The 21,149-nt window shown below is 46.2% G+C and overlaps 1 protein-coding gene across 1 annotated transcript in view; it reads right to left on the bottom strand.

Annotated features, from left to right (window-relative positions):
• LOC122800226 (dynein axonemal heavy chain 17-like) overlaps nt 1-21,149 on the bottom strand; it is a 17,083,451-nt gene that overhangs the window by 8,731,062 nt on the left and 8,331,240 nt on the right. Inside the window, exon 34 of the mRNA XM_044069720.1 lies at nt 15,374-15,427. Within this exon, the coding sequence (XP_043925655.1) occupies nt 15,374-15,427 (54 nt within the window). The remainder of the gene's footprint in view (nt 1-15,373; nt 15,428-21,149) is intronic.

Below are 21,149 nucleotides of genomic sequence, written 5' to 3'. Positions count from 1 at the left end.
AAAATGGAGCAAGGAATACTGTGTACTTGTGTACACGTGTCGCCTGCATTACCAAATATGGTTGCAGCTTCCATCACCTATGCCTGGTTGTTCTTACCATTATGTCCCCCTCATCATCCTATGACAGCTCTAATAGCGCCAAGATATCTGGAGGTTCTTGAAGCAGGTTATCCACACATAAGATTGGCAGTCCACCAAGATTAGTTGTTAATACATTGTGCAACATGGAACACACAGTGACTGTCTGTAAAGCCTTTTCTGGTGTATATTGCGGGCACCCCCAGATGTGTGCATGCATCTGAACTATTATTTCAGCATGCTATACACCTGCACAATGATGTTACATCTTGCATGCCGGTGTATACTAGTGGTTGTATCTATTGTACATGGGTGGCGTGTGTGTCGGATGGTGCAACCTGTATACCGTGACTGGAGCAGACCCAGGTGTGCATGTCATACCTGGCCACATGGGGAATATCTATACACTGTAACATGCCTATTACTAGCAACAGTCTCACCTGCGACGGACCCATGGCTGTGCGACACCACAGAGGTACCTGTATAGGGGCGACACAACAGTATACACATTATCCATTACTGTAGCCACAGTAAGCACTGTGCATGTCACATCATGTACCTGTGTGGTAGCATGTGTTATGCACATGTCTGCAAACACAACGTAGCATACTGTAGTATGCAGCTTGTGTGGCCATATACCTAGCATGTGTAGGTACATTATGTGGTGTACTGTGACACCCACACCTACGTCAGTTATCATACACACATGCAAGACTGACTTACCAGGCAGCTCCAGGCTTGTTGGTTGGGAGACACCCACCTCCACGATGGCAGCGAGTGTTTCTGCATGATGTTCCCTGGGTGTCCTCAGACTGGCCAGGAGCTCCTCCGTGTGTGTGTGAGTGGGTGCTGGATTGGTGGCCCACCACCTGTCCCACCTTGTTCTCTGGCGATTGCGGTGGCATGCTGTTTCGCATGCCGTATTAGGTCTGTGCAGTGTCGGCGGATCTGCTGGTAGGTGCGGTTGTTGCCACCCACGTTGATCACCCTCCTGCGCATATCCTGCCACACATCGTCCCGCTGCTGTGCTTGCTGTGGCACATGGCTGAATAGTAGCTCGTAGTTGTTGTGGAGCAATGGTATAATCATGTCATCCTCCTGGCGGCTGAAGGCTGGCAGCCGGGAACGTGGCATTATCTCTAAGACATAATGATGGTGACAGGTCACATTTACAGTGATGTACTGGCATACTGCTGGACATACATTGCTATGACATGTACGACATCTGCACAGTAATCTCTGCGATGCATCATGCAGTGACACAGCTGACGTGTTGCCGTCACACCATTACGCAGTGGGTATCATATCATATCTGTGTGTCAACTCATCACACTGTACACACACCATGTTGATGGTAGCCTGCTGTTGACATGTGTACCTGCCTGCACCTGTGTTCATACCAGTTGGCACATGTCCCAATGTGCACACAGTTCTACTGTTCACCTGGATGCTGTGTATATGTCACTAGGCATCACGTACGCAGCCATTATGAATGTCACCGGTGGCACTGCACACATACACATGGACACCTGTACATGCATGTGTTGTTACACAGCACTGTACGGGTGTTGGACAACCTGCCACGGCTCACCTGTATTGCACACGTGATACACATGGGACATTGTGTAACCATGTGACATTAGCAGGAAAGGTCATGCATAGCATGTGCGCGCGTTGTTCACCAACACACAGCACCTGTGACACCACAGGGTGCATCAGTGCCACATTACTGCTGTGGACGGTTGATAGTGCAAGTGCCATTTGTCCATCGCACCATGTAGGACTGTGATAGCACATGCAGCCTTGCTGGGCAGGGCTGCATGGTATGGCAGGGTATGTCACATATATGGCACAGAGATGTGTCCCACCTGGGGGGTACTGATATTGGCAGGGTGGCTGTCCATTCCATATGTCATTGCTATGTGTATATGGACATTACACATGTCTATCATCATGGTGTGGACAATGGCCTTCTGCAAGGTAGGCTGCACGCTGCTTGGTGGGGGTGTGTATGGTGCATGCAGGTATCGCACATCCATGCATACACATTACCCCTGACAGGTGCTATGTGCTGCGATATTGTTCAACACAGTGCTGTATGTGCCCACACACTGCTATCCCGTGCACATGGATGGTTGCCTGGCCTGACATGGGTACCACATATGTCTACATCCAGTGCCTGCTGCCACCCCATGTCAGCTGGTGCACCACACAGCGCCATCCCTTCCACAGGGGCGTGGTGTTGGGCACAGCATAGGTATCCATGTATGGGGACAGGGATGTTCATAGCAGGGGCACTGATGGTATCATCCATCGGACCATACACGTATGGCGCACCTCACACACAGCTCATTCAGTATGTTGTTCACAACACTGACACAGCTATACTGCTAGGCCAGGGACATTCCCAGACGTACATGCACATATGCGTGAACATCTGTCTGTGGCATGGGCTACAATAATGGTGGGGTTCAACACATAACGTGTTTGAGTGTGGCTGGCGCAGACCTTCTATGCACATGTCTGCACAGTAAGCCTGTTCTACAGTAGCCAGCGATGATGTGCTGTGCACATGTCAATGCTGCACATTGTGTTGGTGTCTGTCTGTCCACAGGCCAGTGGTGGGACACACAGGGGTATTTGTGAACATATATGCATGCCACCCTGTACTGCTGTACTGCTGGCTCCGCAGGTGCTAATGTGTCATGGACATGCACACCTGCGAACAGGTGGTAGTGGGTTGCCACCCATACCCATCTCCTCTTGTGGGTTGCTATGATCCAACACCCTCTTTGTATTGTATGTTCAGGCTATGCACCTGTGTGGGGCATGTGGGCATGCAATGCACTACTTGCACCCATTGCAGAACATGTCACACAGGTACACTGGCAGCCATACACTTCCCAGCTTGATGGCCGGTACAACGCGTGTTGTACACGTAAAACATATCCTGTGGGACATGGTCATATGCACAGGCATGTCCAACAGTCACGTACCACTGCTACCCGTACATGATGGATATGCAGTACATGTGGCGGTACAGCAACTGTCACATGTAGTCGTGCAATGCCCCCCTACCTACATGGCGTGGTACTGCCTGTGCCTGTGGGGGATATGCGTCTGCATCCATGCTATGGCCATAGCTGACAGTTGTACATCGATATGTGCAACATACCTCATTTGGTGTTCTCATGGGTGCATGTTCAACATGGCTCCGCATTGTTTGTGTCTGTCACACAGTCATTGTTGTACATGGTTTACATGCCAGCCATGGCGTACTGTGTGTGATTCCATGTACTTCATTGGGATACCAGCATTATACATTATAGCGTATTCAGCCATCACATAGCCTTCCTAGATGAGACTGTTAGCCAGCCAGTAGGAGGTGTTCCGCCATCTGCACATAGGTCACACAGTACGAGGCGGCTGACACCCATTCTGGGGACAGGGTTCTGACAGCTGTGGATGGGTGTGATGCTGTCGACAACCATGACTGCGCCTGATGGTCACATCTGGATGGGTAACATTCACAACACACACCTACCTTCACGTGGTAACACATCATCCACAACAATGGACATTCCTGCCAGAACAATGTGTGCAGTATGTCTGTATGACCACTGCAGGCACCACTGGTGGCCCCCAGCATGGCAGCCAACAGCACCAGTGTATATCCCGTGGAACCATGGGTTACACCATTCACAACACACCTGTCTCAGATGACCCTGTTGTGGATCACAGTGCAGTTCCACGCATCATGTTACACTAGGCATCATGCACTGATATGTTGCGGACGTGTGAACGGATGTGCAACTCAACATATGCACACATGACACATCACCTGGTACAACATGCCTGTCATACAACATGTTATTGTGACCGCCCTGTGATGGCATTATACAGGCTAAGTGTACTGGGACATGTGATGGCTCACCGGTATATTCACCCTCTGGGTGTGTGTCTAGCCAAGTGTACAGTAGGCAGTGGTCTGAACACAGGGACACTGTACATTGACCTACTCTGTCACTGCAACTGTTGACTATGCTCATACTGTACTTATACAGGCATGTGGTATCTGACCACTATGACAGTCCTGGTCGACCACACTGCTGTGGCACACATGACCTGCGGCCATCTGCCTGGGGTGTGGAGCACACATGTACATCTTCAGATGCTATACTGCCTCTGTGGCGGTGTCACATGACTGTCTCCAGCAGGGCTGTAACAGGCAGGCACGGCATGGGGTAATGTGGGACAATGCTTGCACCTTCCACTGTGCTGCACACAAGCAAGGCACACACACTACTGCTTGACTCACATTTATCTGCAGTGCCTGGGACCTTCCTCCATGCTCTGCACAGCACACCTGCAAGTACAGATTGTACACGGATCATACCTCCCAGGCACATACCTGGACTGCAACACACACAGGTGAGGATCACATCACACAATGTTTTGCACACATACTGGATTTTGCGAACACAATGCATCGTTAGGTGCTCCATGTTCAGATACCCATGTTTGTGACCGCTAGACACATTGTAACACGCAACAGAGCTTACACTGTACACCACAGGTTACATGCTGTCTGTGTTGTCATACTGTACATTGGGCCTCAGACAGCTGCTACTGCCATGTGCTGACAGCAACCCACACTTCCTAGAATGGACACCATGTACCCACACATGCTTGAGGCATGCACTCCACCTAGCTGGGTGACATTACACAACACATACCATACCTACCACACTACCCTCAGCATGCACGATACCACCATGTGTCTGGTGTGTTAAACCTGGGGTTATCCCCTTTGGTGAATGAACATATGCTTCACGGCCCTGCTGGCCACACCCTGGACACACATCCATGGCAGCATACATGGTACATGTGTTCTACAGCCAGTACTACTGACATCTGCTGACAGGGGTTGTTAATGGCATGGCACCCCGGCAGATGGACAGTGTACATAACTATGCTGACACATATCACAGTGCACTTCGTAGCATGTATGCATGGTAGGGACCATGCTATTCCACACAGAGACATGGCGGTACTGGCCTTTTCACAGGCGCCCGCGGCGGTGGTCATGTTCCATGCACATCTGCTGTATGGGCACATGTGCAGGCTGTTGCTGCGGTGGTGTATATTCACATGTGTGGGGTGCATCGCCGGCAGCCACGGTGGGTCCTCGTGGTCCATCACATGCTCCAAGGCTAGCTACCTACACATGACTGCCGCACATTGCAGTGTGGGTCCTCAGGCAGTGTGGTGGTATGTCTGTGTTGTTTGAATACATCCACATTCGATGTCACGTACAACAGTCACCCAGGCATTGCAGACTGAGATAATGTTGGCAACATGCCAGGCAATGGTGTACCTACCAACAATACACACTCTCATTCACTACAAGGTTGCAATCCATACATGGACATCGTAGTGTCCCTGTGGACACATACATGGTACTGCCATGCACAAGTTATGTCCTAAGACACTGTCCCAATGTCACCTTCCAATCCCTAGCTGTTATGTCCCGCCAACCTGTTTGCTATGTGTCTCCACAACAGCCCACTGAATTCACTGCTAGCCTGTTGTCGGACACTGTGTACCTTGACCGTCACACTGCCGCATCTATCGCACTACACATGAGTGGCACTGCATTGCACGTGTGGGACTGCATTCGTACACCCATGACTGGACCATTCTGTATGGCACTGGGGCACACCCTCACAAATGTGCTTCACGCACTCATTGATGTCCTTCATGCCTTTACTGGCACCCTTGTTAGGCTTCTGTGTGCCACAGCACGCCACATATACCTGTCATACCATTGCATGGGTGGTTGGTGTGGTACAGAGGGCAACAGATCACAAATTGTCCTCACATTGCCCTTCAGCACCATTCCCACGTTGGTGTGGCAATGTACACATCCACCGGCACATCATACCCTGTGTCTCAGGCTGTTAGGCTATATGACTCCTGGACAGGACACACAGTGGTGCAAGCATATCATGCTACCTACTACATGTCAGGTACATGTGGCATTACACAGTCCTCAGTCATGGGGCCCCTCATGTTCACTATTTGCTTACATACACAACATGCTGTCACAGAGTACTGTCCATGCCTAGATATCCCACATCTACATACCTGGCACCATTATAGCTCCACCAGCTCATACTGATAACAACCGTATGGGTGTCGGTGTGGCAGATACATCATGTGGGTGTCGTGGCATCAGGATGCATGACACATGGTGCATGCACATCACCTTTGGATAGCAACATTCATCCACTGAGTATCACATGGATACTGTCCCCGTACATGCATATCAAATTGTACATGGTTGCTGTACACACAAATGCCCCACATGGTGCTGTGGTTACTGTATTCCACTGTGGCATGGGTACACATCTGCAGGGCCACACCTATCTGTACTGTGTGTGAGGCTGGTACATAGGTAGCCATTGTACCTGTGGCATACACACATCTACACATGGGCAGGATTACAATACCACATTCGTGGTGTACCTTCCACAATGGCTACAACTTTACATGGCACAGCATTGTCATGCCATGATGTGTACCAGGCTCAGACAGTTTACATATGCGGCTGACAGACGGAAAACACATCTGTACACATCTGCATACCACATACACAGGGGTGTCTTCTGCTCTGACATGGACCATGTCCTCCGCATTACTGATGCATGTAGTACTCATACATGGCAATTGCAGTGGGCAGTGTGAACGGACCACTCATGGATATGTGCACACATGACACATTGCATGGGCTGGGCTTCTGTGTTACTTCCGCAGACACAACACACACCATGCTGTGGAACATAGGTCCTGTGCACATCCACAGAGACACACAGTGGCACTGTTCATATGATAGCTCCTTGCTGTTTGGTGACACGTAGTCATGATACCACCACAGCAGCAGTACTGTGTAGACATGCAGTTGACACCCACCTCTGCTGTTCACTGGACACTACCATGGGGAGGTGACACTACTGTGTACACTGCACATGTGTTTACACATGGACCTGCCGGACTTCATTGTTGCCCACATTGCACCTGCTACAGATCGTTTGGCCATGGTTACTTGGTGTTCCTTCCATTTCGGATGGCTATTATGCTAATACTCTGTCCCATATGTACAGGCCATACGTATCCTGTTATTGCACATACCAATAGGCCATAACTCCATTATGCATGATATGCCTGTGATACTGTGTATGATGTCTGTCATATCCACCATGACAGCTTTACATTACACATAGTTGACATAGTATCCCCTACTGCAAGGCATACATGCACGTCATGCACACATTACATATGACATCGATGGTATATGCCCATACACATGTGTGCTGTGACAGTATACATACATGTCCTATCCCCTGCTATGGCACTTCCTTGTTGGACATCCACTGCCAGCATCGGCGTGTGGTGTGGCATTGTTCTTTGTTATGCCCCCCTGTGGCAGCCCTTGTGTTATCCCGGCTGTGTACATGATGTCCCACTGCTGTACCACGGTGTCCACAGTCGTTGGTATGCTCAGCAGGATAGCACTACATAACCACCTTTACCACTCTCTGCATTATGGACAAGTATCCTTGCCCACAAACACCATTCACATACAGTACAGCTTCATCATACACATCATCGTTACACACCCGTACATATCGTGGGTTCTACATACCTTGTCTGTGTTTCCTTCCGTTTTTCGTTGCGTGTATCGCTATTCCGTTTTCTCACTCTATCCGTTTTGGAGTGGTAGTTCGGTATGAGCATACGGTTTGACTATCCTGGGAGTCATCCTTATATCCATCGTTACCTGCAACATGTGGGTTCATCACACCAATAGCTGTTCCTCAGTGTGTACTTGTGCGCATATCACCTGTGCATCTACTCCATTCGTACATTATGCGTCGTAACTGGGGTATGGTTGCATTCCTCACCTGGGCATTGGCTATTTGCCCTACCTTCGTGGAGATGGTCTGTATTGTGTTATGTTATGTGTAACTGCAGCCGCTATGTGTGGCGTCAGGTACATTTCGCAGTGGTGTTAGCCGTGGATTGTGTGTGTTGGGTATGGTATTATGTTCGACATTGTCCTGACGGTGTCTGTTGATGGCGTTTTGCATTTGGATGTGTAACATAGCTGTTGTATTCCTTTAAACAACGGATGCAAGTATGCATCCGCTGTTGATAGTGTTTCCCACGCGAGATGTTGCGGTTATGCAGCTGTCATTGACTGCCTGTATGTTTGTGCTGCTATTACGGCTTGTATCCCTTTGATATGTGCGATGGGGAATATCGGAGGTTGTAGGTAGCGGATACGGGTTGTAGGCCTTGCATCTACATACACGGTATGCTTGTCTGTGTGCTCCATCCCTGCCTGGGGAGTTGACAGTTACTTGTCTGTTGTTCTGGGAGTGTAGGTTGTGTTGTTGTCATGTGGTGTTGGTATCGCCTGCGTGTGTGCTTCCTGCATGTATTCCTCCATCACATCGGTGGTATATCTGCGGTCGTTTGTATGTGACTACTATCCCTTGTCATTCTGTCCCGGATATTTACAGTCATTGTGGTCCTGTACTTGGGATGGCCTGTTTGCCAGTGGTTGCCACCTATTCAGGTGGCGATTGCTTGTTTGACACTTGTAGAACACACAGCGGTGTTTACGGGCCGATACGTGGCCACGATCAGTACTGGGGTAGCACATGCGTATTTCCGCGGTACATACCTATTGCTCTGTAACTTTGCCGACGTATCGTTTTGCAATTAGCATATCGGTGTCATACATACGGTCATGATTTGTACATATGTCCTTTCCATTTCATGTGGGGTATATTCCTGTGGTACATTCTGGGACATTTTCACTTTGCATCGTTATACGTCGCCACGCCTAGCCAGGAGGGGCTCTCAGTACTACTTTGGGAGTACTGGTGTACATACGCCTGAGGTTACTATACTGTATGCCAACACATGTTATTCCACTCTGCCTCTCACATGGCACCAACATACACATTTTTCAGTGGCACACACATTACACTCGCACAGCGAAACACACGGCACCGTCACCGCACACATACACATACTGCGGCAGTCACAGGGACGGTTGCACACAGTACCTGCGTGGCCCGCATCACCGGCAGCAGTGTCTACCTCCCCCCTCATATCATCATAGTATTACCCGCACATGTACTGTTACTGTACTGTGGCCTGGCGATCATTCCGACTCGCGGTTATGCATTTCGGTATGTTGACCTTTCCATTGGTGGCGGTTTCCTCTTCTGTTAAACCTCCCGGATGCTCAGGTTGTCTTTCACTATGTTTACTATGTACAGATATCGCGTGTTACTTTTCTGTCACCTTACATACCTCTGATTCCCTGTCTTACCTGTTGTACTTATATGTATATGTGTACATATATTTCCATGTGTGTAATTATATCTATCTCCATATCTGTATATGCACATATCTACATGTCTATATGTATACACCTTGCGGCGAACGTGGCAGCATACAGCAATGCCGTCTGCTGTAGGACCCGCGTACGGTTCAGGTGTTGGCATTCCATGCTCCGCTGGCTGTTGGGTGTGCAGTGTTTGGGTTCTGCCTATGTTAGAGTCACACATGGGGCCACCCATACGGTACACTTTACGGGTGGCCATGTTTGTGTGCCATCCATTTCACTGTGTGTGCAGGTAGGGAGGTGTAAGTCCACGGGGCCTACGCTGTCAGAGTATGTGCTATACGTTCCCTCTTTGCCAGGGCATAGGCATATTGGGTACGCCTCCGTCTGCCTACTGGGGCTGGCACAGTGTGTTCATGGTCCTGAACCCTCTGTGCCTGGACTGGCCTTGGCAGTTGTGGTGGGCTTTGTGGCCCTTCACCATTATGTCCCTGCAGCAGCTGCTTCCGCAGGATCATGTTATGTAGCATGGCACATACTATGAATATGTGGGCACATGTGCCTGGAGAGTACTGCAGGGCTCCACCAGATGTATCCAAGCACCGGAACCGTGATTTCAGCATCCCAAACACACGCTCTATGATTATTCTGGTTTGTGCGTGTGCCTCATTATGGCGTTCTTGCATGTGTGTGTGCATTTCTGATGGGAGTCATCATCCATGGCTCCAGTGCATAGCCAGCATCCCCCACAAGGTGGCCTTGTGGGATGTCCCCCCTGGTGAATACCTGGTACAGCTGTGAGGCATGCCAGATATGGGAGTCGTGGTAGCTTCCAGGGCTGCCAGCACACACATCCATGATAATGCCCTGCGCATTGCACTACCTGGCAATTGATGGAGAATCCCTTGCGGTTTATGTAGCATCTACCCTGCTCCCCTGGTGGTGACTTGATTTGTATGTGCGTACAGTCTATCGCACCCAGTACCTCCGGGTATTGTGCCACACAGTGGAAGTGGCGCATATTGCTAGCCAACTCCTCCTGAGATCTGGGGAAGTATATATGCTCATTGGCATGTGGTAACATGGCATCCAGAAACTGGTGTAGTACCCTGGATGCTGATGCCTGTGAGATGCCCATTATATCCTCAGTTGGCCTTTGAAAGGTACCTGTGGCCAGTATTCGCAAGCTTACACATACCTTTGTGTCCACTGGGATGGGCTCCCCTCTGTTGTTTCTTGTTCTCAGGCGTGGCCAGCACAGCTCCACTATTTGCTGTAAAGTGTCCCTATCCACCCTGTAACGCTCTACTATCTCCAGGTCTTGTAGCCCCTGGTAGGTTACCCTTGGTCTGAACACTCTCCTTCTCCTCTGAGTCCTACGGTAGTTGTCGGCACCCTCCTCCACAACTCCGTCTGTCTCTAACACATGCTGATGGATCACGGCCACGGCGGCACCCAACATGTACATTTTAAAAGTTCCCCGTGTGTTTACACCTATAGTGCGGCGTTTGGGAATACACGGCTGTGTGTTGTGTGCATTCACACTTTATACTGTTGTGCTGTACACCCGGTGATGTCATAGGGTGTGTCTGTGCGGCCGTATCTGGGGATTATCTTCCGTGTTTTACCATTGGCACTGAAATGCTGTTGCCTTTGGTGTTGCATTACTCTTGCCTGCATTGGATTAGCTTTCGACCTTACCTTACTATTTCTGCATGTTGCGCCTACTATTTCCTGGCTTGCATCCTGCAGAGCCCTGTCATGTGTAGTTTCTGGGACATGGCATATCGTGCGTTTTGTGTGCCGCCACCTTTATGCTGCCTGTCTACTTGGCTCTGCTCTGTCAGTTCTTCACTCTTTGCAATCTGCTACCTCCCCTACTTTCTTTGCATTCATATGCCTCCCCTATCCAGTTTTGCAGGTTTCTGCATGCAGAGTTGTCAGCTGCCACCAATTTGCCTTCGTGGGTTGATTACTGTTGATTGCTCATTACTACTCCAATTACACTGCTTCCGCATTTCCTCATATTCTCCACATCACCTTCCTGTATCCGTTGTTGTTGCAGGGGCGTCACATGACTGGGTTAAGGAGCGTAGTCATCCTCGTGCACATGCATCTCTGCGCGCATTGTGTGCTCTCAGCTCAACTATTTCCCCACACGCCGGTCCTGCAGCTGTGATGTGCAATGTACAGCCCATGTTTGCTGGGCTCCAATGTGCTTCCTCCTACAGTGGCACACCCCTCTGCAGGTGACATGTATTCCCTCTGAGCCACTCCTCGGTGTATTACCGCTGCGCCATTTGGTACAGCCTTACGCCGGTGGGGGTTTTGCGATTCAGTATTATCTGCCTCATTTGCATGGCATTGACTACTAATTCATAGTTACCGTGCCGAACACTGCCGCGACTCCTTGGCAACCCTTGCACCGTGGATGTGGCTTTCCATGCATACCATGGTGTATTGTGGCTGTGAAGCTGATGTGTATTACATTGTTCTTTTATGACATTGTCATATTATTTCATTGTTTAGCACCTTCCGCGGACATGTCCTTGGGTTCTGCTGTGAGTTTTTGTGGACATACCATTTATGTTATTATTTACATGTTGTGCATGTTTTCTTTTGACATTCTCTGTGTCTTTCGCCATTGGCATGTGGCAACAGTGTGAAACCTGACATTGACAGCCTTCCGTTACTCTATGTTATGTTTGGGTAAATGTAAACCGTTTTTTTTGGTTTACATTGCCGTTCCTATCTACCTTGCGCCGCCGTGGATCGCTATATGCCTTCATTTGCATGGTGCAACACCGCACATGGGGTGTTTAGCATACCTACGCCAGAGGCGGCGCAGATCCGGCGCACGCCGGTAGTGCACGTGGAATTGGATCGTACCTGAATTGCTCAGCGGACATATTTGGCGTTGTAACGCCTACGCTATGCGTCCGCCTGGCGCAACGTTCATGAATCCTGGGGAATGTTTTTATTTTGGTTAGCTAGGGAAATAGAGCTATCCTTTAAAATATAGGAGCAATAGGGGCATCTATCACAGGGCCTGCTCCCATTAAAATTTACCTGCTCACCTTGATTTTCAGTTCTCCTTTCCAGGACTGACTTTAAATTAGGTCCTATTTTAGTTGAAAATATAGGTTTTTCACCCACTACCTGGAAGACTTCAGAGTTGGTTTTAAAAATACTCCAATTTTTATAAAGTATTTCTTTAACAAGGAATATGATGACTGAATTTCTTACTGTGAAGAACAAATTGTTGGATACAATTGTATTGTAACAATGTATTAGCTATGTGTTTTTTAAACTGTGTTTTAATGTGTTTATACTTAATATTCATGAGCTGTGTTGTATATTCATGAACTAGGGATACTTTTGTTAAATCATTGGTGGGAGAATGAACCAATTATTATTGAGTTTACATTATTTAAACTAAGCTTTTATGGTTTTGAAGTGTTCTGAGGAAGTCAACTGGTACTGACGAAAGGGCTTAATTTTTTGTAATAAAATTATTACTGAGGACTCACAACACTTAGTGCTCGTTTTTTGGTTTTAAACTGATGTAGTGCACTATATATTTCTGAAGTGTCGTAGTAAATACAAAGCTGTGCAATGGAACTTAATATTCATTCAGCCGGATAGCATTCATTCAGAAGAAAGTCATAGATCAGAGATAAAGAGGTAATCTAGTTGAGAGTGGGGTGACTTCTGAAAACAATGACACTCACCTACCAGGTGTTAGTGACTATGAAAAGTGTGGGGAACACAAAGACTTAACTGAAAGTCAGAAGAGGTTGAAGTTATATGGCTTTAGCCCAAGAGGGTTTGTGAGGAGACAATTGATAAAATAGGAGGAAGAGGGAGAGGAATGATTGATGATGATGCTGGGAAGGAGCGTTGGCTCAATGAAGATGCTAATGTTAGCTGTGTGGCAGAAAGCAGGATAGTATACAGAAGGTGCAAGTGAAATGCAGAGGAAGGGGCACATTAATCATGTGATGATGTATCCGCTAAACCACATAGGCTTGAACCGTAATGTAACTGAGGCAGAGACTTTATATGGCTACAAACAGTATAGGATATGGGAGCACTTCCAAGGACATCGGATGCTTTTTACACTGTGAAATTTTCAGGAAGCAGACATTTATTTCTCTCTGTATACACTTGTATATTTATTAATTAACAGACTTAAATTTTGTTGGCCTTGCTAAATCTTCTGGGTAGAGCCCATTTATGGGACCAAGCAAGAAAAGATCCCATATAAAACAAATGACTTTACAGAACAAGAAATAATTAAAAATAATACAGATGACAGCAGATTTACAGTCTATTACTGCACAGAGATAGAATGTACATGAATTGTATCACTCTTGCTTTGTGTAAACTATTCATACATTTTATCTCAATTAAATGTAGTATTCTGTTGTACTTTTTCTATCAAATTTCTCAGATATTATGGCTACATTTAATTTGCTATTTTAGAAAATTAATTCTCTTATTGTTTTGATACAAGGCATATGAACTTGAAGTCATTCTACTTAAAATTTCAGTGAAATGATGTTTGCCTACTTCTGGTTATGAATTAAACAAAACAGAACAGCTATTATAGTGAAAGAGAGATTTTCAAAAATGTCTCATCAAAACAATTACTGACTATGATAGCCACTCATGATTTTTAAAACTGTTTATACTGAAATTTGTTTCATCTTGTCTGCTAACCTCTAATTGCATTCTAATTATTTTCGTAGTCATAACAAAGGTCCTTTCTTGGTCAAATGGAATGATCTCATGGCTGAATTTCAGCCTCATGTGAAAATTCATGCAAATGACTAAAATAAATGAAAGACTCAAAACTTGGAAAATATTGCTTTTCTTTAAGAGTTAGTAACCTTTTGTGATAAAGTAGATGGCTTTTCTTGGCATGTACATAAAGCCTTGGCCAGGCTAGATTATTCCTTTTTTTGTATTTAGCAGCATCTAATGACAAACCTCTTTTAACTCTTTAAACACACATATAAAAACATGGGGGGGGGGGTTAATAAAGCCTACACAGTCTTTTTTACTGTGTAGGCATTGTGGCATGCTGCTTACATGAAAGTAAGCATGTTTGCGATCCAGTAAGCAGTGCTGAGTGTGCACAGGGGTGTGCCAACACAGGAAGTTCTGTGGCGTGCAGATCACCTCATAAAGAGGGGAATCTCATAAAAATGAGACAAGTAGAGTGATCCAGCAAGCAGATAGGCAGCCCTCCAGACCCCATGTCACTGTCCATAGTGTACATGGAAAAATTCCATGTACAGGATTTCAGACAGAATACAGGGGCTGTAGAAACGCATGTAGATGGACAGAAATGGCACAGCACATACAGATATGATCAAAACTATCCACCATGTATCCAAAAATGTAAGGGAAATAATTTAAAATAATTTTATTTTTTTTAATGATCTGAGTTAGCTTGCGCAACAAGCCACAGTGTGCAAATATTCTTTTATGAAAAAAAAAACAATAAAAGTGGAAAAACACATTTAATAGTTTGTGACAGAGTATATTACAAGACCCTGTGTGGAGTATCTGCAGTGGTGGAATGGTGCTGTTGCTAATGAGGTAGGGCCTGCAACTGTGTAGTTTGCAGTTGTGTGCATGGATCTATGCAAATGGTGGGATTATTGAGTAGCACAAATGGGTATCTATGTCCATATCCCTTCTGTGTAGGCACAGAACCAATTTGGCGTTCACAGAAGAGGTAGCTGACATCAAGAGGGGTGGGGTGTCTGAAGACTTTTAAATTCATTGGAGCTCAGCTCTCACTGTTTGTGTGGCACTGCTTTGCTCCGCAAGGTGTGTATGCAGTGGCTGCTAAGCTTTACTTACCTTCAAGGTGCGTGTTTCTGCAAGTTTGCTTGTTGTGTCACATTGCTGATGTATCTAAAAAGCAATGATGTATTAATTACTTATGACCCATATTTAACTTAAACTAGGGCCAGTAAACAATGTTAATGATATACTAGCCAGGTGGAATGCATCATAGGTAGTCAGTCATACAGTCAGCACCTACAGCAGTGCACTATAAAGTATGCATACATCCTACAGTCTGATTTTTTCCCCATACTCTGCACCATAGGAGTACAGACTTAGGAATTTTAAGTGAAATAATACTAGGGTCTGCTGCAAGTCTGCTACATCTCTATGTGGTAGATGCCAAAGTCAGTGCTGCTGCTGCTGACAATAGGCCTAGGCAGAGAAGGAGAAAAGTGTTCAGGTCCAGGGTAACCTTCCAGGAGTTAAATGAGCTGGAGATTGTAGAGCACTACAGTGTGGACAGGGACGTACTACAAGAACTCACTGAACTCTGCCACCCTCAACTCAGATCCAGAGCCAACAGAGGGGAACCCATCCCAGTGGAAACAAAGGTATGTTTAGCCCTTAGGATAATAGCCATGGGTGCCTTCCAATGACCAACTGGGGACATGATGGGGGTCTCACAGGCATTGGCATCCAGGGTACTTCACCAGTACTTGGATGCCATTCTACTACATGCCAGTGAGCACATTTAGTTTCCTCTCACCCCTGAGGTGAAGGCCAGCAATATGCAACACTTCCACCATGTAGCACAATATCCTGAGCTACTGACTGCCATATGTTGTACGTATGTACACATCAAGGCACCACACAGTGAGCAGAGTAGAATTTATGTTAACCGCAATGGGTAACACTCCATCAACTGCCAGGTCATATGCAATGCCCAGGGCATTGCTCGTGAATGTGTGTCCTAGCAGCCTGGATTATCGTGACTCTCGTATCTGGCACACATCACAGCTGTACCAAATGTTTGCTAGGGGGGACATCCGCATGGCCCTTTTCTGGGGGATGCTGGCTATGCCCTGAAATTATGGATGATGACACCCATGAAAAATGCACACACACAATCACCGAAGAATGCCATAATGAGGCACATGCACAAACTAGGAACATCATAGCGCATGTGTTTGGGCTGCTGAAGTTATGTTTCCAGTGCCTCAGTATATCTGGTGGAGCCTTGCAGTACTCTCCAGCCACATGTGCACATATGCTCACAGTATGTACTATGCTACACATTATGATCCTTCGGAAATGGCTGAAGCAGGATCAGCAAAGGGGAGGGATATACAGCCCCCGCCACCAGACCTAGGTCAACACAGCCACACTCACAAGAGGACTTGGAGGAGGAGCCCCCTGATGATGTCCCTATAGGCAGATGTAGACATGCCCAGTACACCTTGCATTTGCTAAAAGACAATGCATAGCACATTCACTGACAATCTGGGCCCTGGGATCTGACACCTGATCCCTTACTCCTACTTACATACAGATATTAAAATAGCTGATGCCAGGCAACTCACACAACCTGTACCTATCCATGTATTGGTTGTGTACCTCGTGCATCACACAGCAAATCCATGGACTACAAGTCTCTCAACTGTTGCATTCGCAAGGTAAGTCTCTAATCTACACACCAATTGTAAGGGTTACTATAATATAGCACATGTATGGATCTGCTGCTGTTATACAAGGAAATATAGTGGGCTAATTAGACAGATGTAACATCCACATGGGATTACAGATATCCAGTCAATAGTATGTGTTCCTTAATAGTCACTAGGCCTCATGGTTGGAATATTCACTACATCAGTTGAGGGAGATATTAAAAAGTGGGCTCACATGATATTTGGACTATTGCATATCCGAGCAGATCCTGTGCTGCTGCTTCCCCACCCCCAACACAGCAGTTTACCCATACATCTGCTTTAACAGAATACCACCTATGGTATATTAGTGGACCAGGCAATCTCAGGGCTGTAACACAGATATTGCTTTCACCATTGCATGTCTTTCCTCTTGCAGGATAACAATGTACATATTTATGCTGTTAATTGTGTGATGAATGACTTCTCTCTGTCTGGTGACCTGAGTGGTTCAGTGGACTAGGGAAGCTAGCATGGGTGATGGTGTTGATGGTTCTAATCTGGAATTACTCACAACGTTTGCATGTCAGGTAGTACTATGTTGGTGTTTTCACACACTGTCTCTTACTGCAAGAAATCTAGAAAATCCAGTAAGATTGGGGAGACATAGGCCCGAATATAGGATCAGATTTCAAATATTGTCCCCATAAACCTAGAAAGTCACTGGAAGTAAAGGTGTTGCATTAGTACATATTTTCTGAAGGGTAAAATGTCTGAAACACAAATGTTTTTTCTGTAAGTAGTATAATGTAGTGACATCAATATTCAATACTTCACCAGAAGACCACAAATGTATAAGGAATAGACCAAACATATGAGGCAAACCTCTGGACAATCTGTGGAAATCAGGACAGTTCAGAGGTATGCAGACTGTCAGTCTGTTGGTGATGTAACATTACCAACCACAGTTACAGATTAAGTACAGCACACAGCTGGGGAATGCTGTGGACAGTTTGAGTGAAGTGCAGTACTGCAGAAACAGAGGTGGATGTTAATGCCTGTAACATACAAAATCCCGGACTGGAGTACTGGTAGGTGTGGACTGGAGTCATCTTACTAGTACTGACAGTCCCACTGAGCATGCCCATACTCTTCTTAAAATGAGCACAGTCCTGTTGCCCCTTCATTAAAATGACCTGTTATGTATAAATGGCTATACAGACAGATATACATATACCTATCCATCTGTCACTCTCTCACATGCATAGTATAGCTATCGCTATATAGTGACAAATAGATATGTACTGATATATATAGCTATATATATTAAAATGATACATATACCACCCCATATAACTTCATAACACATATACATATCATACACACACAGCTATAGCTATATATACATCCCTGTTATATACAGAAATATGTGTGTGGATGTCTGCATTGTCCGACATACCCTAATAATGATGAGTAAATCTCCACTATCACGCAGCCATACTGTTGATCAAAGGATCCAAGCTAAGGGTGCAACAGTACAAATTTCACTTACCCACAGATCCCTGTGCCTGCTGGATGTCACCACATAGACAGACACAGGTGAACAGGTGCTGTAATGTATAATGCTGTCAGCGCAAGTATGGACAGGGCAACTTGCCCCTGCCTACAGGTATGCCTATGTAACTGCAAGTGCAAGCAGCCACATATGGCCATACTGATAACTGTACGCACATAGCTAGGATAATTACAGTTACCACACAGCTAGGATACTAGATGCAGATAACAGTATGAAGCAGATTCACACTGCAGGCCACAGATGCTGGTCAACACAGGCCTAGTTTGTGTAATGGACAAGTCCTGTGTCTTTAAATACACATACAACAGATCTAACTTCTGGTGCATGTGATAAGTATCGTGGTCAATGGTATATAACACTAGATAGGTAGGGGTTCTAATCTTACTCCAGCCCAGCTGTTGCATGACTGTGTCAGAGTGTGTGTGTGTGTATATATCTTTGCAAATGAATGGACATGCCTTCATGGCCTATCCTCCTGCAGTGTTTATACACTTTTTGGCCAAGTAACTGGCTGCTAGCTTCCACACTGCAATGTTCTACAAGGCCTGATGATGTCAGCCACCTTAAGACTACCAGCTAACAGTGTAATATCAGATGTAAGCCATGCTGCATGCAATAAGTACTGTGATCTATAGTGTATAAGACTGGATAGGTAGAAGTTCTAATTTCACTCCAGCTCACTTGCTGTGTGACTATGTCAGAGTGTGTTTGTGTGTGTGTGTGTGTGTGTGTGTGTGTGTGTGTGTGTGTGTGTGTGTGTGTGTGTGTGTGTGTATCTCCCTGCAAATAAAGGAATATGCCCTTATGGGCTATCCACCTGCAATGGTTATACTTTTTTTGTCCCTGTAACTGGCTGCTAGCTTCCACACTGCCATCTTCTACAAGGCCTGATGATGTCAGCCACCTTAAGACTACCAGTTGATACTATAATATCACATGTAAGGTGTGGTGCATGTAATAAGCACTGTGTTCTATAGTGTATAAGACTAGATAAATAGGGGTTCTAATCTCATTCCAGCCTACTTGCTGCATGACTGTGTGTGTGTATGTGTGTGTGTGTGTGTGTGTGTGTGTGTGTGTGTGTGTGTGTGTGTGTGTGTGTGTGTGTGTGTGTGTGTGAGAGAGTGTGCGTGTGTGTGTATGTATCTCCCTGAAAATGAACAGACATGCCCTCATGGGATAACCACCTGAAATGGTTATACACTTTTTAGCCCTGTAACTGGTTGCTAGGTTCCACACTGCCCTCTTCTACAAGGCCTGGTGATGTCAGCCACCTAAAACTACCAGCTAACAGTGTACTATCATATGTAAGCCACGGAACATGCAATATGTACCATGAGCTATATTGTATAAGACTAGCTATGTAGGGGTTCTAATGTCAGTCCAGCCCACTTGGTGCATGTGTATATATTCATATGGCATAGCCTAGACTTATGTAGGGTTTTGCAGTGTTTTATTTGTAGTGGGTGATGTGCCCTCCCCCAAAGGACTGACCACAACAAGGCTTGCATATGAGGGTTTGTTGCATGTACCATGTACTGTGATCTGTAGTATGTACCATTACATAGGTAAGTGTGTACACCTGCAGACAGCCAACCTGCATGACGTATGTGCCTTGGCATGTCCTGTACAGACTGATTGTTAGTGGTGTTAGCCTCTCTGTAGCCATGTGTTTGTTTGAACCTGTTCAGTGGCGTAACTACCAGAGGCGAAGTGAGGCAATTGCCTCAGGGCGCCAAGCAGCAGGGGGCACTTTGGGCAGGGCATTATTTAAAAATTTATTTTTTCGTCTTTAAGTGTAGTTGGGGGCGTGGGCGTGCTGACATCATCGCGCGCAGTGACTGTGCAGTACATCAAGTTTGCGGGCGGGCGGGAACCAAAATGGGCCGGTTGAAGACAAGCGGTTGTTCGGTCGTTAAGTCGAGGACTACTCAACTCAACTAACGTAGGCGGGTCGGGAACTGAAAAGCAGACAGACGGATGGACAGACAGGATGGAAGATGTGATTTAACAGTGGTAATCTGTGGAAGATAAGTTTCCAAGTGAGAGGTGTGTGTGTGTGTGTGTGTCGGTTCAGAGTGAGAGAGGTGAGTGTGTGTGTGATTTTTAATTATAATTTATTTCAGAGTGAGTGAGAGGTGTGCGTGTGTATGTAGGATTTCAGGTGAGAGGTGTTTGTGTGTATGGGATTTATTTGTGTGTGTGACTGTCACAGCTTATGTAAGCTTCAGTCCTCTCACCCCAGTCTGGACTAAATCCCACACAGGCAGACTGGGTAGGATTTGGATTCCAGACTTCAGTGTGAAGAGACTTCAGCTCTACAAAAACTGAATCTAGAAGGCAACGTTGTATGCAAATATTTCCCAGAACCAGAGCAATCTAGAGTATCTCTTCCAACTTCTTTACAGTTAATGAGTTAGGTGTTTTCTGTAGGAAAGCAAGTGATTTCCAAGTATTCACTGGCAACTGAGTCTGCAATGATTCCATGGAAAGCTTCTTCAAAACAGTCCACATAGTTCATTCTCCTAGAACAGCAATGGGTTTCACTGCCTACTCTAGGGAAATTATCTCTGTAGCAATATAAAAAGGTACTGTTTGGTGTACAGTGCACAAAATAGAACAAGCTAGA

The sequence above is a fragment of the Protopterus annectens genome, chromosome 4.part0, assembly GCF_019279795.1.
Source record: "Protopterus annectens isolate FY-2018-M chromosome 4.part0, PAN1.0, whole genome shotgun sequence".
Classification (NCBI taxonomy): domain Eukaryota; kingdom Metazoa; phylum Chordata; order Ceratodontiformes; family Protopteridae; genus Protopterus; species Protopterus annectens.
The sequence above is the reverse complement of the archived record's forward strand: the minus strand, read 5'-3'. Positions and strand labels throughout refer to the sequence as shown.